The sequence below is a fragment of the Zonotrichia albicollis genome, chromosome 16 (assembly GCF_047830755.1).
Source record: "Zonotrichia albicollis isolate bZonAlb1 chromosome 16, bZonAlb1.hap1, whole genome shotgun sequence".
Classification (NCBI taxonomy): Eukaryota; Metazoa; Chordata; class Aves; order Passeriformes; family Passerellidae; genus Zonotrichia; species Zonotrichia albicollis.
Genome location: NC_133834.1, coordinates 13,913,457 through 13,929,546, shown reverse-complemented (window position 1 = coordinate 13,929,546; position 16,090 = coordinate 13,913,457). Strand labels below are relative to the sequence as shown.

Here is a 16,090-nt window from a genome sequence, read left to right as displayed (position 1 = left end):
TGAATAAGTGCAGCCTCGTTTTTACACTGCAAATTATCACCAGGTTTGTGGGGGAAGAGTTTTAATTAATCCCTCTGAGGACAGCACTGAGCTGAGCTTCTTGAGGCTGCAGGACATGGCTTGGACACACACAGGGAATTGGTGGTGGAAGGAGGCAGGGCCTTTAGGCTGCCCCTGGGTACCTCTGTGTAGGGAGTGCCTTTCCTCCAGCCACAAAAGGGACAGGGCAGCAAAAATGTGGGGGTTTTTTGGTAAGTGTCTGTCTTTGCATGAAACTTGCTCTTGTTTAGAGATTTTTAAAAATACATATTTAAGGGTAGTAATTATTAGTCAGTAATTATGCTATGGAGAAATGGAGGGCCAGACCCTACTTTTTAGGAGTGACCATAGATTTATCTTACTAGTTGGAGCTGTTGGCACCCACAGAAAAATAAACAGTTAATGTCATTGAAAGGGAAAAATTGGGGAAAAAAAAATTCTGCAAGACTTTTTCATGTAACAAAACGACACAATGTTAGCTCCAACTGCATTGTTACCTGTGAAGAGCTGTGACTGCAGGCTGCCTTTGCTGAGGCTGCCCCAAAGCCCTCTCCCAGTGCCTGGACAGGCTGTGCAGCTCTTCCCTGGCTGGGTACAGGTGTGATGTGAAGTGGCAGCCGATGACAGTGTGTGACTGTCATCCTGTGTGCTTGTACCCACGAGCACCCAGCGTGTGCCTGCACAGGGGCTGCTGCTGCTCCCCTGGCACCACACTGCTCTGTGCCTGTCAGCTCCTGAGCTCTGCCTTTTCTTCCCTTGCAGGACTACGACCTCTGCATCAACTGCTACAACACTAAGAGCCATGACCACAAGATGGTTAAGTGGGGCCTGGGTCTGGACGACGAGAGCAACAACCAGGGAGAGCAGCAGTCCAAGAGCCCGCAGGAGTCGCGCAGGCTGAGCATCCAGCGCTGCATCCAGTCCCTCGTCCACGCCTGCCAGTGCCGCAACGCAAACTGCTCCCTGCCGTCCTGCCAGAAGATGAAACGGGTGGTGCAGCACACCAAGGGCTGCAAGCGCAAGACCAACGGCGGCTGCCCGGTGTGCAAACAGCTCATTGCTCTTTGCTGCTACCACGCCAAACACTGCCAAGAGAACAAATGCCCCGTGCCATTCTGTCTCAATATCAAACACAAGCTCCGACAGCAGCAGATCCAGCACCGCCTGCAGCAGGCTCAGCTCATGCGCAGAAGGATGGCGACCATGAACACCCGAAACGTGCCTCAGCAAAGTTTGCCTTCTCCTACCTCAGCGACGCCCGGTACCCCTACGCAGCAGCCAAGCACGCCGCAGACGCCGCAGCCCGCGCCCCAGCCCCAGCCCTCCCCTGTAAGTATGTCACCGGCCGGCTTCCCCAGCGTGTCCAGAACCCAGCCCCCCACCACCGTCTCGACAGGAAAACCCACGAACCCGGTGTCGGCGCCGCCGCCCCCGGCCCAGCCGCCGCCCGCCGCCGTGGAAGCGGCTCGGCAGATCGAGAGAGAGGCCGCGCAGCAGCAGCAGCAGCAGCTCTACAGGGTCAACAACATGAACAATGGTTTGCCTCCCGGCCGCCCGGGACTCGTGAACCCCGCGGTGGGCTCGGTGAACCAGATGCCGCAAGTCAGCATGAATGTACCCCGGCCCAACCCCGTGAGCGGCCCCGTCATGTCCAACATGCAGCCCGGGCAGTGGCAGTCGGCGCCCATGCCGCAGCAGCAGCCGATGCAGCCGGGAATGGCCAGGGCGGTGATGCCCATGGCGACGCCGCAAGCCGTGGCCGGGCCCAGGATGCCGGGCGTGCAGCAGCCGCCGCGCAGCATCACCCCCAATGCACTTCAGGACTTGCTGAGGACCTTGAAATCGCCGAGTTCTCCGCAGCAGCAGCAGCAGGTTCTTAATATCCTTAAATCCAACCCTCAGCTTATGGCAGCTTTTATAAAGCAAAGAACGGCCAAATACGTGGCGAACCAGCCCGGGATGCAGCCGCAAGCAGGGATCCAGCCCCAGCCCGGGATGCAGCAGCCGCAGACCGGCATGCAACAGCCGGGCATGCACGCGCAGGCGGGACTGCAGAACATGAACGCCATGCAAGCCGGAGTGCAGAGACCGAGCGTCCCCCCGCAGCAGCAAGGGATCGGAGCTATGAACCCCCAGGGACAGGCGATCAACATCATGAACCCCAGCCACAACCCCAGCATGGCCAACATGAGCCCGCAGTACCGCGAGATCCTGAGGAGGCAGCTACTGCAGCAACAGCAGCAGCAGCAGCAGCAGCAGGGAGGGGCCGGCATGGCAGGAGGGATGGCAGCTCACAACCAGTTCCAGCAGCCCCAAGGCCCGGGAGGTTACCCCCAAGCCATGCAGCAGCAGCGGATGCAGCAGCACCTATCCATACAGGGGAGTTCCATGGGACAGATGGCTCAGATGGGACAGCTGAACCAGATGGGCCAGCCCGGCCTGGGGGCGGACGGCGCTCCCAACATCCAGCAGGCCCTGCAGCAGCGCATCCTGCAGCAGCAGCAGATGAAGCAGCAGATAGGGTCCCCCGGGCAGCCCAACCCCATGAGCCCACAGCAGCACATGCTCTCAGGACAAGCGCAGGCGTCTCATCTCCCTGGCCAGCAGATCGCCACCTCCCTCAGCAACCAGGTGCGGTCCCCAGCGCCCGTTCAGTCTCCCCGTCCCCAGTCCCAGCCACCACATTCCAGCCCGTCACCCCGGATACAGCCCCAACCGTCACCGCACCACGTGTCTCCCCAGACTGGTTCCCCCCACCCAGGACTCGCAGTCACTATGGCTAGCTCCATGGATCAGGGACACTTGGGCAACCCAGAACAGAGTGCAATGCTTCCCCAACTAAACACCCCCAACCGCAGTGCGTTGTCTAACGAATTGTCTCTGGTCGGTGACACCACCGGGGACACATTAGAGAAATTTGTGGAGGGTTTGTAGCATTATGGGAGCATCACTTTTGTTTCTTCTTTCCTTTCGTGTTCTTGGATATTTTGTACTGAAAAATTCAGACATCTGGGTTGTTTTGAATCCTAGATGGAACTGCTGCTTCCTACAGATGGAAGAATTAATTGCTGTTTAAAAATAAAAAGAAAAAAAAAACAATACAAAGAATATATTTTTTTGTTAAAGCCAGGCGGTTAAAATATCTGGTCTCTTTTGTGGGTTTTTTTGGTTTTTATTTTTTTGTTGCTGTTGACTCATACCTTTTTTTTAACGGGGAAAACAAGTTCATTATATTCATATTTTTTATTTGTATTTTCAAGACTTTAAACATTTGAGTTTAAAAGAAGAAAAAAAAAAATAATATTCAGAAACTGTTTCCTGAAATAATGCAACATTATAGCGTATCCCGGTAACTTTGACACATGGCGGGAAGATTTTTGTTTTCTATAGTGAACTCTGCAGGCGTTTGAAGTATTACCCCTGGGAAGATAGGAATTGACTCTTGCACACATTGGCCAACGCCAAAATCCTTGTCTTGCAGATGTAGAAATTGTTGCTTTGTTTCTCTGATAAAACTGGTCTTAGATGAAAATAGGGATGATCACTCTTAGGCCGTGCTGATCTGGATAGAGAAGAAACATTCTTTTCTTTCTTTCTTCTGTGTGAAACTTGAAACGAGGAAAGCAATTCTAGTGTAAATCATGCAAGCGCTATAATTACTATAAATAAGAAAATCCAAGAAGATTCAATCACTGTATAGAATGGTAAAAAGAAAAAAAACTCATTTCTTACTTATAATATCATATTGTTAAATAAACTGTGTGCAACAGACAAAAAGGGTGGTCCTTCTTGAATCCATGTACATGGTATTAACACTTAGTGTTTGGGTTTTTTGTTATGAAAATGCTGTTTTCAACATTGTATTTGGACTATGCATGTCTTTTTTCCATTGTATATAAAGTATTGCTTAAAATTGATATAAATTACTGAAGTTTTTAACATGTATTCTGTTCTTTAAAATCCATGTAAGAATGTTTAAGGTTTTTATTTATTTATATATTTTTTTCGATCATGTTCTTTGTAAGACATAGCTATGACGATTCACTCATGGCCCGGAGCAGCCCGAGGCAGCGGTGGGAGAGGCAGATCCATGGATATTGTAGCCAGCATGTCTGTTTGACAGCACCCTTAGCCATCGTTTCCTTCAGGGGAGGGACAGGAGAGGGGAATGGTTCCCAGACATCGACTCTTCGCAGGTGTTCATCCACAAGGGTTAACTGGAATAAATTATTAATAGCCGTTGCTTTTTAAAAACTGCATTAATTTAGAGAAGGATCACCAATGAAAGGAAAATAGAGAGTATTGAGTTAATTCTAGGCTAATTTATTTAGTCTACAGTAAAATATGAACCTATTGACTTTAACACTATTTTTCTGCTGTTAACTCTGAGTCTAGATTTGAGGGTTTTCTGTGGAATAAAAAATAACAAATCATGTACATGTTCCCTTTAATATCCTGTCACCATGCCCTCACGTCCCTGGGATGCTCACTCCTCCTCCCCTCAGTGAATCGCTTTCTCGGAGTTAAAAGGTCCAGGGAAGGTTTCCCAGCGTAGGTGCGAGCTCGGACCGGGAGGAGCCCGGAGCGCCGTCCCTCGGAGCGGGGCTGGGCTCCGGGTGCCCGGCGCGCTGTGCACACGAGGCGTTTCACAGCCCCTTAGCGCTTCCTCCAGCCTTAACGTTTTTATCGGGACACTGGTGGGGGAAAACGGGAGAAAAGAGCAAATCTTTATCCCTGTCTTTGTCCCCGTGCGCTGCAGCGCCACTTCATCCTTTTTAACTGGAGAGAGTCTCTGCTTCTACTTTTACTTGCAAACTTTTAACTCTTGTACCTTTTTCACGACCATTGGATTCATCTGCCCACACAATTGTCTTCAGCAATTCAAGATGTCAAAAGTTGGGGCTGGGGTGAGGTTAGTGAACACTAAACCCAAAGCTTGTCCAAAAGAAATTGCTGTAAAAAAAAACCAAACAGAAAAAAAAAAAAAGATGGAAAGCCCTGATGCTGTGTCTCATGCTGTGTACTTAAAAAGAGGAAAAACACTATATTTGTGATCAAAAAGAGGAAACTTGAAATGTGCTGGTGTTTCTAATAAAAGCTGGTAAAACTGCTTGGATTGAAGGATGGTTCCACTTGGCTGGTGGCCCTGAGGATCAGCGGAGCCTGACGCCCCAGGTTGAGATCCCTGCGCTCAATCTCACTAATTCCTCTAAGCAGCCTCCATTTAAAGGCAGCAGCACCAATTCCGGATTTGGATAAGCTGAGTCCTCTTTGGAGCACAGAGCTGTGGCCAGGCTGCAGCTCGCTGGGTGCCCAGGCTGGGGAAGAGTGGAAAAAAACAATGCTTGGGAAGCAAATGTTGGAATGAGTTTTCAGTGCAGCTGAAGTGTGGCGAGGTGCCAGCGCCAAGGGATCGATGCAGATCCGACACCCAGGTGTGTTGGGTAAGAGCAGATGGTTCACCAGGGAAAGGAGGGAAATGCAGAGCTGAAATCAAACCCGAGGAGGGGCTGGGGCTGCAGCCTCAGGGGGGCTTCACTCCAGTCTCCTGTGAGTGTTGATACAAAACTCAGCATATCTGGATGGGCATGGCTTTTCCAAGTCCCTGTCTGTTTGCTGGGGAGGTAGGGTCAGTAAGGAACAGCATCCTAGAAATGGGAATTGATAAGGTGAGAGTGCACTGGAGCTTGGTGCAGGAGCTTTACCACCGAAGAGGGTGGGTAAGGCCTTCCCCTCACTGAATTCTGGAGTGGAAGAAAGTGCTTAAATCTGAACGTTGAGCTGCAGTGATGGTTCTCTGCTCTCTTCCTGGGCTGCCCACCCTGCTCTGCTCTGGCTCTGGGAGCTCTCCCTCCCAGCTGGGCCTCCCCTCGAGGCTCATCCCTGTCCCACCGGGACACAGATCTGCCCGCAGCGCTTGAGTGAGGGCTCCCCGCGCCCTCTGCCTCCGGACGCGTTAGAGCACAGCGGGCAGGAGGAGGAGCCCTCCGGCCACACGGGCTGGGACGGTCCCCCCTCGGTCACTGTCAAAGGCAGCAGTAGGTGCTGTCCCTTCTAGCCAGTGCCAGTGGACAGCAGTGAGTGACAGCAGTGAGTGACAGCGGTTCATGGCTTACAGGGAGATCTGGAGGTGCGTTGGGTGCTTCTCCCAAAGCAAATTTCAGCCCTTGGTTCTTCCAGGGCAGAGAAGCTGGAGCAGCCACCCTGGAGCTGGGGGAGCACCGCAGAGGTTGCTGTGCAGGGCAGTCCGTTTTTCCCTGCACTTCTCACCACTCAGGAATTTAAAATGCAAAGCAGGAATTTAAATGCCAGGGCAGAGATTGAAGCAAGATGGAGCAAACCCCCGGATAATTGAAACGATCCTAGGCAGAGGGGAGGATCTGTATGAGATCCCCTGCGATCCCTGCAGGAGCACAGTTCATGGCTGATGGTGAAGGCACACCCAGGTGAGGCAGGAGGAGGATTCAGGTGTTTCACAGCAGGGACCAGAGCTCTGCCAGCGCTGCTCTGCGTGGGGTCAGCGGGAGGTAGCGGTGAGCACAGCCAGAGGAGGGAAGCGTTTGTAACCAGCTCAGAAGTCATTTTGGTTTTGGCTGCAGCACAGGGAGTCTCGATGAAGGGCTGGAGTTGGTTCCAGGTGGAAGTGCAGCCAGCGGAAGGGTGTCAGAGTGATGCAAAGGCTCGTGCTGGGTTTGTTGCACCTAATCCATAACGCTGAGTGCCCCACAAACCCCGCTCTGTGTGGGTGTTTCTCAGATATGAACCTCCACAAAACACTCGGCTCGGCGTGGTCCCAAAAGATCAGCTGCAAGCACGAGTGGATTGCACATGGAGCTTTCCAGGGAGCTCCCCCAGGCCTGGGATTACAAAGCTGCCTCTGTTCGGTGGGCACGGTTCCCTCCTGACAGCTCCTCGGTCTGGAAGTGGTTAGTGCTCACCGAAAGAGACCTGCTCCTTCTTTTATTTTTGGCTGTGGTGTTCATCGAGGCCAGGCTCTACTCTCACACACGTTTCAAATTCAGCTCTCGCCAGAGTGGTTCATTTCCTCGCTCACCCACATCCCATCCAAAGCCTTTGTCCAGTACCTCAGCCCCTTAGATCTCGATGATGTACACTAAAACAGGCCCGTGGAGATGAGGAGTTTGAGACAAATGGAAAAATGGGATGTTAATCAATTGGCCTAGAGTCAAACATGGTGCCCGGCAAAGGTGTGGCACGCAGGGGCTTCCTGAGGGCTGCTCCCAGCCCGGCACAGCCTCTCCTCGGCCCTCAGCCCCTTCTGTGGGGAAACAGGGAGAGCCACGGTGCCCTGAGCTCTGCAGGCTGTGACTGCTGGGCTCCTACCGCAGCTCGTCCCGTGGAATGGGCTCCCTGTGAGCGCCCTTCACTGTGAGACACCCCAAGGGGTGTCCTACAGGGAGAGCAGGGCGCGTTTGTAACCCGTGTCTGACTCCTTTCCTAACAAGTCCTCAGAAACACGAAGGGATTTTAACAATCACAACAGGAGGGGTTTGGCAACGGCATCCTGGGCTTGAGGCAGAGCCCTGGAAGAGAACCCCCGTGAGGGCACCCAGGCGGGACCCTGAGGGGACGGAGCCGGTGCCGCGAGGGGACTCGGCCCGAGCCGTGAGGGACCGAGGCACGGTGCCCCCTGAAGAGGCCGGTCGGGCCGTGAGGGGACCAGCCCCGGTGCCCCTGTAGAGCTCGCTCGGGCCATGAGGAGACCGAGCCCCGGTGCCCCTGTAGAGCTCGCCGGGCCGTGAGGGGACCGAGCCCCGGTGCCCCTGTAGAGCTCGCTCGGGCCATGAGGGGACCGAGCCCCCGTGACCCTGAAGAGCTCGCTCGGGCCGTGAGGGGACCCGCGGGGAGCCCTCCCTGAGGGAAGCAGCGCGCGCGGGCTGAGAGGCCGCCTGACGTCACCGGGCGCGCGTCAAGCGCAGCCCGCGCGCGGGGGACTGGGCGCGCCCCCGCCCCGTGACGTCATCAGGTGGCGCGGCGGGAGGGCAGCGCGGGCATGGCGGCGGCGCGGGGCGGGCGGTGTCTGCTCGCGGCCCTGCGGCGCTCCGGGACCGCGCCCCGGCTGCGCCCGCCCGCAGGTGAGGGGGGGACGGGCGGCGTGAGGGGCGCGGGCCCCGCGCTGAGGGGGCGGCCGGACCTCCATGGCTCGGCCCGGACGGGCGCGCCTGCCCGGAGTTGCGCTCGGCCTTGCGCGTCCTCTGGAGGTGCGGAGGGTCCGCGTCCCGCAGGCAGCGCCCGGTCGCTCTCGGCTGCTGCCGCCGCGGGCCCGGCAGCGCGCACAGCGCCCGGCGAGCTGAGCCGAGAGCGCCCAGCGCTCCTTCCCGGGGAGGGACGAGTTCTCCTGGGGCTGTGCAGGGAATAGCGCGGGCTGGTGCGGGGCAGGGAGCGAGCTCAGGGCCATGTCCTGTCCTGCCTCATACGAGGTGTACAGCATGCTCCGGTCGTGTGGCACGGTGAGGTTCATGCCCTGGCTCGATAAGGGGTGTGTAATATATCCCTGTTTATGTCCTGGTTCGTACAGCACTCCCAGTTCATCTCCTGACTTTTATAGGGTGTGCAGGACATCCAGAGGTACCTGCTGGCTCATACAGGCTGTACAGCACATTCACATCGGGTGTTATGTCCTGGTGCAGGTCCCTGCTCACACAGGGAGCACAGCCCAGCACCTGCAGGAGAGCAGAAGGCAGAGAGAAGCACCTGCATGAGAGTAGAAGGCAGCAGCAGCGTTGCTGTTCTCTGGCCATATCAGTACCAGGGGAGTTTACAGATGAGCCTGAAGGGTTTGTGTTTGCCAGGGGCACACTTGGAGTTTCACCTGAGACAGCTGACAGGAGTGAGTGCTAAGAAAACCCAAACCCTGAGGCCTCACTTATGGGATGTGCTCCCTTATCAAGGCCCTCATGCACTATAAATGTGCCTGTGAGCTGCCATTAACCAAAGCACGGTGAGCAGTGTCCTGCCTGTCAGCAGCCCGTGCTGTGTTCCCTTATCTTGTGTGGCCCCTAAGTGACAGATCTGCGTGTTGTTGCTGTGGTCTGTGATTTCCCTGCAGGTTATGAAGCGAAAACGTGACAGGGGAAATTGTGTAACAAATAGGGTCACTTTCAGGGTCGGGTTGTCAGGTTTATTGTGTCACAGAGTGCCACTTGGGTGTTTCTGGGCAATCCAGCTCTTCCTCCGCAGAAATCCCCAGAGCCTTGTTAGCATCCATGTCTGGAATCAAAGCTGCTGCCCCTGGTGGGTCAGACCCTGCAGCAGAGCTGAGTTCTATCCCTTAAGCTGTCATTCAGCCCTCAGGGGAGAAGCAGTGAGCAGAGGCTGTGTGGGGTGGGGATAAGAGGGAGAGGCAGGGTTCTCCTTTGGGCTGTCCTGGCTGCAGGCACAGCCCTCCCTCCCCTCACCGGGCAGAGCTGCAGTGTTTGCTTCAATTCAGAGGCTGGAGCTGGTGCAGAGCTTGTTGGGAGCTGTGTTGGTGTGAGTGGGTCAGGCAGGGAATTCTCTTCTCCCCACACTCTCAGGGATCTGGTGCCCAGCTCTGGAGCCCTTTTGTGTGAGGAGATCTCAGCTGGGAGTGTTTAATTGCTGCAGCTTTTCCTGCACCAGCTTCCCCGGGCTCCTGCTGACCCAAATTCTTCTCTTTTGTTTTGAGCCACAAACTGCTTTGTGCAGGGTTTCCCACCATGGATCTCTGCCTGCTGCTGGGCTCTGCTCACTGCAGGGCTTTTCCAGGAGAGGCTGGGCTGTGTTCCTGGGGGATCACTGAGGGCTCTGGATTGAAAGGAGCCCCTGAGGGCTTTGCTGTGAGTGTGTGAGGCAGGTCTGTGGCTGGGGATCACCTGGGATCACAGAGAGGTGGAATTTGGGGTGCAGTGGGGGTTTCTCCACCCTCACAGTGCAGTGAGGGGAACAGGAAGGGGTGTGGGCTGTGCTAAAGCTCCACATTTGACTAACTCACTATCAAAAGCCCTGATTTGCCCCAACACATCACAGTGCATATCTGGGGCAAGAGCCATTCCTTCTTTGTCACCTGGGCTTAGGAATTTCTTTCTGAGGTTCGTTATGACTAGCACATTCCCTGTTACCTCAGCAGGTGCTTCTCAATAGCTCTTGTGTGCTGATAATTGTGGTTTTATAGCAACCCACAATAGCCAGGAGCCTTTTCTGCTCCCTTGCTCCAGGCAAGGACTCTCAAGAGGGAAATGGGCTGAAGGTGCTGCAGTTTGTATTTAATGAGCTGTGTCTCCCTGCCAGGGGACAGGCTGCTAATTAAGGATGATAAAACCAAACATTGCACAAATCTGACAGTAACTTCTGAATTGATGGCTGGTGATTTATTATTGTGCTTTGGAGGTAGGGAGGCAAAAAATGTGAATACATCAACAATTATAAATAGCCAGAAATAAAAGTATAAGCAGCTGTAGTTTCTAGAGCTGGTGTTCATGGGCTGGGGGTGACCTGTGCGGGGGCTCTGGGGTTTTACTGCCTGGACATCTGATGATAGACATGAACTTAAGGTTTTAAGCTGCTGCTGCTCTGTGTCTTTTTTGGATCCTGGAGTCAGAGAAGGAGCAAAATTCTCTCTTTTATTTCTGCTGTTTGGGAGGTGTGTGTGTGTCTGTGTGTGTGCTTACATACAGTGCAGTATCCTACAGCACCCAGCATAAAATGAGTATAAAACAGATATAAAGCCTGCAGGCCCTTCCCCTCTGGAGCTGAGGGGCTGGACAGTGAGTGCTCTCTGCTCCCCACCTCAGCCAGGGCTGTGTGCCACTTCCCAGGCAATCCAGGCAGAGGAATGGGAGGTGCAGAAGGTGTCCTGTGATAATGCAGCAGAGCTGTTTGTGACGCAGAGCACAGTAATGTGTGTGGGAGGTGTTCAGATGCATTTAGAACTATTTGTGGGCCCTTTTCTTTAAGGGCAGAATGACTGGGGAGTCATTCAGGCTTCTGGCTGGAGAAGTGGATCTTGATTCAAAGCTTTCTGTGAGGAGGAGGAAGAATGAGGACTGACAGCCTCCTCTGTCAGCTCTTGAGGATGAGGTGCAGGAGACAGAAGTGCTGTTAAAGCTCAGGGCTTCATGTTCACCTGCTCTGGAGCAGGTGAGAGCCCAGCATGATGGTGGGGAGCAGCAAGGCCTGTTCTTGATGGCCACACTGACTGTAGGACCTGCTGTGGGGGGCAGGAGGTTTGCAGAGCACTTGTGAAGTGAGCCTGAGGATGAGGGATGTTGGTGAAGAGGCTGCCATGCAGAGTTCACTGGAGGGCTGTGGCAAGGTGGAGGAAGGCTCAGGAGGGACTGAGCTCCTTCAGCTGGCCTGGAGGGCAGGGGATGGCCTTGGGAGCTGTGTCCAGGGAGGTCACAGTTGTGCTTTGGGACTCCCACCATACTGATGGGGTTTGGTGTTTGGCTGTTTTGTCCCCAGTCATCTGAAGGAGGGACCCCTTGAGAATGTCAGGTGCAGGGTTTGCCTCCTTCCCTTGCTGGATGAAACAGCCAACAGGCACAGAGTGAGCTGGAAGAAAACCTGAGCTTGTCACTGCTTCCAGCCACTTGTGCTGCTTATCCACGTTCTCCTGGCTCTGCCCAGGCTGTCCTGGCCCCTCCTGTGCTGCCCAGACCATCCAGCCTGCTGGATGTTCATTTATGTTCATTGGCCAAGGTGCTGCCTTCCCCTGCAGGGTCAGGTCCTCACCCTCTGGGATCCTGCTCTGGCATTCTCCCAGCAGTTCAGGAATCACTCCAAGGAACAGGCTTTGAACAGAGGTCTGTAGTGCTGCAATGGTCTCAGGTTTGGTTTGATTCATCCCCCAACAGAGAGGAAACTGTTGGGTTCACCTGGGAATAATAAAGGAGGAGAATTGGGAATCCCTGACCTTAAGGGGGTTGTGCCATTTCCTCACTGGTCTCATTTTCCCCACTGATTTTGGGACTGGTGGCCTTGCTGCTGCTGCGTGTGCTGCTTGTCCTGGACCCAGCTTTGTTGTGGGGTGTAATCCCTGTGCTTGGACAGTCAAAGGCCAAATATTTATTGCCAATTTATATTTTCACAGGCGGTGATGTGAGAGGAAACAGCAGTGAAAGCTGCAGACTGCCTCTTCCTGGTTAATTCAGTGGGAAAGCTGCTAGCTGTCATCTTCTGGATAAAATCTTAATTCAGAAGAGCCAAAGTAGCAGCTTGCCCTTTTTATGCAGTGAAGGCAGTTCTGGAGGGGAATGGTGGGAGTTGGATGGTGAGGGAGCTGTTCAGTGTAACTCCCATGGCATTACCTAGGTGGGACCTCTGGGGAGTGCTCCTGTTGGTGCTGGACTTGTGTATTGAAATATCTTCATTTGTGTCTTTAGCAAAAGGAGCAGCATGTCTGCAAAGACAAATTCTCCACCGCTGGAGCCTCCAGCACCATGTTCCTGCCTCCAGCATTGCTGCTGTCAGGATGTACAGCACACAGACAGCAGAGAGCAAGGAGGAGGAGCCCCTGCACACCATCATCAGCAGCACAGAGAGCGTGAAAGGTGGGTCTGGCACAGTGGGGATGCTCTTGGGGTGCTCCTGGGTCAAGGTGTGGGGCAGGTGAGCCCTGCTCAGCAGTGCTGCTGCCTCTGGAGGAAGTGCAGGTGCTGCTCACCACATCCTTTCCATCTGTGTGGCACCATCACCTCCCAAACCCTGGGGGTGGAGGTCAGCATGGCCTTTACTGAGGAACAGGGACATCAGGACTGCATCCATGGCACAGCCAGGCAGGTGATGGGCAGGTGTGTGTGTGTGGAGGCTCCACAAGCACTGGAATTGGCTGAAGAGAATTTTCTGTCCCAGAAGCAAGCTGTGCCTGCCCAGCTTGCTGTACATCATGGAGGTGTGATGGGAGTCCTGGTGTCAGCCCTTTAGCCAGAATGAATTGCTTTGCACAGCTTCAGGGACAGCTGCTCTAAAGCAGGCTGAGCAATGAGTTATTCCAGCACAGAAATAACCTCTGAACTCTGCCTCTGTGGTTTTCCTGGAGGTACTTTTGAGATTGCCAGGCTGAAGTCCCTGGTGGGGTTGGTGTGCTGCCCACACTCCAGCTTCACCCCATCCCTGGGGGATGTACATCCTCACCAGCAAGGCATGACACAGGTCATGTGGGAGTTGTAGCTTTTCCTTGGGTTTTCCCACAGTTTTCTAATGCCTCTTGCAGGAGGAAGGAGTTCTCTAATGCCTCTTGCTATTTTTAAAAGGCCAAGGTCTTTCAGCTGAGAGGTTTTGTAGTTTTATTTTTTTCTGAGGAGGTTTCTCTTCCTGGGCACAGCTCCCTGCCTGCAGGGGTGGCTGTACAGATGTGTTCATCCAGCCTGGCCTTGGGCACTGCCAGGGATCCAGGGGCCGCCACAGCTGCTCTGGGCACCCTGTGCACCTCAGCACCTTCACAGGGAAGAATTTCTTCCCAACATCCCATCTAACCCTGCCCTCTGGCAGTGGAAGCCATTCCCTGTGTCCTGTCACTTCAGGCCCTTGTCCCAAGTCCCTCTCCAGCTCTCTTGGAGCCCTTTAGGCACTGGAAGGGGCTCTAAGTGCTTCCTGAACTTTCTTTTCTCCAAGCTGAACAACCCCAACCCTCCCTTTATTCCAGGTGCAGCCTCTAAACATGAGTTCCAGGCTGAAACAAAGAAACTGCTGGACATTGTTGCCCGTTCCCTGTACTCAGAGAAAGAGGTAAGGCACCCTCAACTTGTTGGGAGACTTTCTATTGGCAAAGCCCCATCTCTGTCAAGGGATACATCCAAAATGGTTGAGCTGGGAGAATAACTTCAGTTTCTAGTGAGTCCTAAGCTCTCATGTCAGACTTTCTTGAATGATGTTTTTTAAGACACTTTGAAAATGTCTTCTTGAAAAAGTTTGTAGGTATAGCCAAGTGACTCCGAGCCTTGAGCCTCTGCATGGAGGAGCCTCTACATGGAGTTTGGACAAAGTGTTCTCCTGGCAGATAATGGGGGAGCTGGGATCAGTCTGTGGGAGGGCTGTGCAGGGCAGGGCAGGCTGCAGGCTCAGGCTGTGTCTGTCCCCAGGTGTTCATCCGGGAGCTGATCTCCAACGGCAGCGACGCGCTGGAGAAGCTGCGGCACCGCCTGACGGCAGAGGGGAAAGCCTTGCCCGAGCTGGAGATCCACCTGCAGACTGACCCTGCCAAGGGAACCATCACCATCCAGGTAGGGTGTCATTCCCTGCTGCTCTCACCACTGCCCTGTATTCTGTGAGGAGTCACTGGAAGCTGAGCAGCAGCAGCACAGTCCCCAGGCCTGCCCAGGTATTCTGTCCTCAGCTCTGGTTCATGAGGCTGTGACCTCAGGATTTGATGAGAAACCAGCAATGCTGGCTGCTCCCCACTTGTAACCATAGGAAAATTTGCTGCTCCTTCTTTCCCTGTTGGGAAGTACCAGTGGCATTTCTCCCTTTTCTCCTTCTTTCCCTGTTGGGAAGTACCAGTGGCATTTCTCCCTTTTCTCCTTCTTTCCCTGTTGGGAAGTACCAGTGGCATTTCTCCCTTTTCTCCTTCTTTCCCTGTTGGGAAGTACCAGTGGCTTTTCTCCCTTTTCTCCTTCTTTCCCTATTGGGAAGTACCAGTGGCATTTCTCCCTCTACCCCTGCCTAATGCACTTCCCAGGCTGTGTGAGTTTCTCACTAGTGGCTAAGTTGTGAATCTGGTTTCCTCCTGACCTTTGGGGAGGTTTTCATGCACCTCCTTAAGTCTGAGGTGTTACATGATTGCTTGCAGACCTTCTGTCTCCCCTGTGTGAGAGGGCAAATAAATGCCAGGGTAGTGAGAACTTCCCATTCCTGCCTCTCTCTCTTCCTGCTGCAGGACAGGCTGAGTCCAGCTCCTGCTGAGGTTCTGCCCTCAGCAGGCACAGTTGGCACTGTGGATTTGGGCAGTAGCACAGCACTCCCCTGTGCCCAGGTGTTGGTTGTCCCTGCTGGTGACAAAATGCTGACTGGGAGGGAGACAGTCTGTAAGAGCAGTCACCTGTGGGCCTCAGTGTGGGGCTGGGCCTTCTCTCTGTACTTTGATCTTGCTGGTGGCTCTTGCTCAGGGTGGGAGGCTGAGCCTCAGTTTTGGTGTTTTCTTGGCAGAGTTCCTAATGTCGAGAAGGCAAACTGGTCATTTTCTTGTGGAGCTGTCAGCCATGAGTGTGGCTGTGGACATTCTGGGAGAGCAGAGGAGGAGGATGAAGGAGGCAGCCCTGAGGGACCATGGCAGGTCCAGGGGAGATGTGGCACAGACAGAGCACACTGATATTTTTCATGTGGGACAGAAGCAGAGGGGGCTGTTGGAGGCTGCACAGTTATTTTATATTTCTGTTCCTCTGCAGAGCAAGTGCTGCAGTTGCCATGGGGAAGTTGGTGCTTGTCAGTGGGCACCACAATCACCAAGCAGAGATTCTCAAACCACGGTGCAGGGGCTTTGCTATTCCTGTCACACTGTTGCAGATTTCTGACTCCTGTTAACACCAGTTGTTTGAGGAGCCCTCACTTAGCCCCAGGCACTGGGTCATTCCTGCCTTTCATCTTTCCCTTTTGAGACTGTAGTGGACACAAAGCATCTGACTCCATCAAGACATTGTTCCCTCTCCTGCCCTCTCCCTGTGGGAGCTCTCCCCTTGTTTGGCTGGAGAGCTGCTTGCCCACCTTGCAGGGTGCCTGTGATGCCATCCCCGTTAGATGGGTTAAGGATTGGGATTTCATAACCTCCTGCCTGGCTGCCAGTGCCTCTCTAATGCCATTAAATGAGACTTAACTAGGAAGCTTTTAACTGCAGCAGTCCTGGGCTGTGGGGAGCAGTGAGAACAATGCTGCTCCAATCTCTTTAATAGCTTTGCCTTCTCCAGAGTGCCAAAAGCTCCTTACCTCCAGTCAGGGGGTTATAAATAACTTCTTGAAGAAGCAAACTGCATACAATGATTGCTGTGAGCAAGCATCATTCAGAACATTTCTCTGCCTTTCAGGAATTCAAAGGTGACAGAAAGCTTGCTGCAGTGATTGAGGCAGAGATGGATTTTCC

General features: G+C 53.8%; 2 protein-coding genes across 6 annotated transcripts in view; both read left to right on the top strand.

The window, feature by feature from the left end:
- The window catches only part of CREBBP (CREB binding lysine acetyltransferase), a 99,220-nt gene extending 94,254 nt beyond the window's left edge, over positions 1–4,966 (top strand). For all 5 annotated transcript variants that reach the window (XM_074552957.1, XM_074552956.1, XM_074552955.1 and 2 more), the window contains one exon: positions 802–4,966. In XM_074552957.1, coding sequence (XP_074409058.1) covers positions 802–2,973 — 2,172 coding nt within the window. In that variant the 3' untranslated portion in view covers positions 2,974–4,966. The remainder of the gene's footprint in view (positions 1–801) is intronic.
- A 3,009-nt stretch (positions 4,967–7,975) lies between these two features.
- The window catches only part of TRAP1 (TNF receptor associated protein 1), a 23,805-nt gene continuing 15,690 nt past the window's right edge, over positions 7,976–16,090 (top strand). Inside the window, exons 1-4 of the mRNA XM_005492112.4 lie at positions 7,976–8,135; positions 12,402–12,569; positions 13,664–13,746; positions 14,100–14,240. Coding sequence (XP_005492169.2) covers positions 8,054–8,135; positions 12,402–12,569; positions 13,664–13,746; positions 14,100–14,240 — 474 coding nt within the window. The 5' untranslated portion in view covers positions 7,976–8,053. The remainder of the gene's footprint in view (positions 8,136–12,401; positions 12,570–13,663; positions 13,747–14,099; positions 14,241–16,090) is intronic.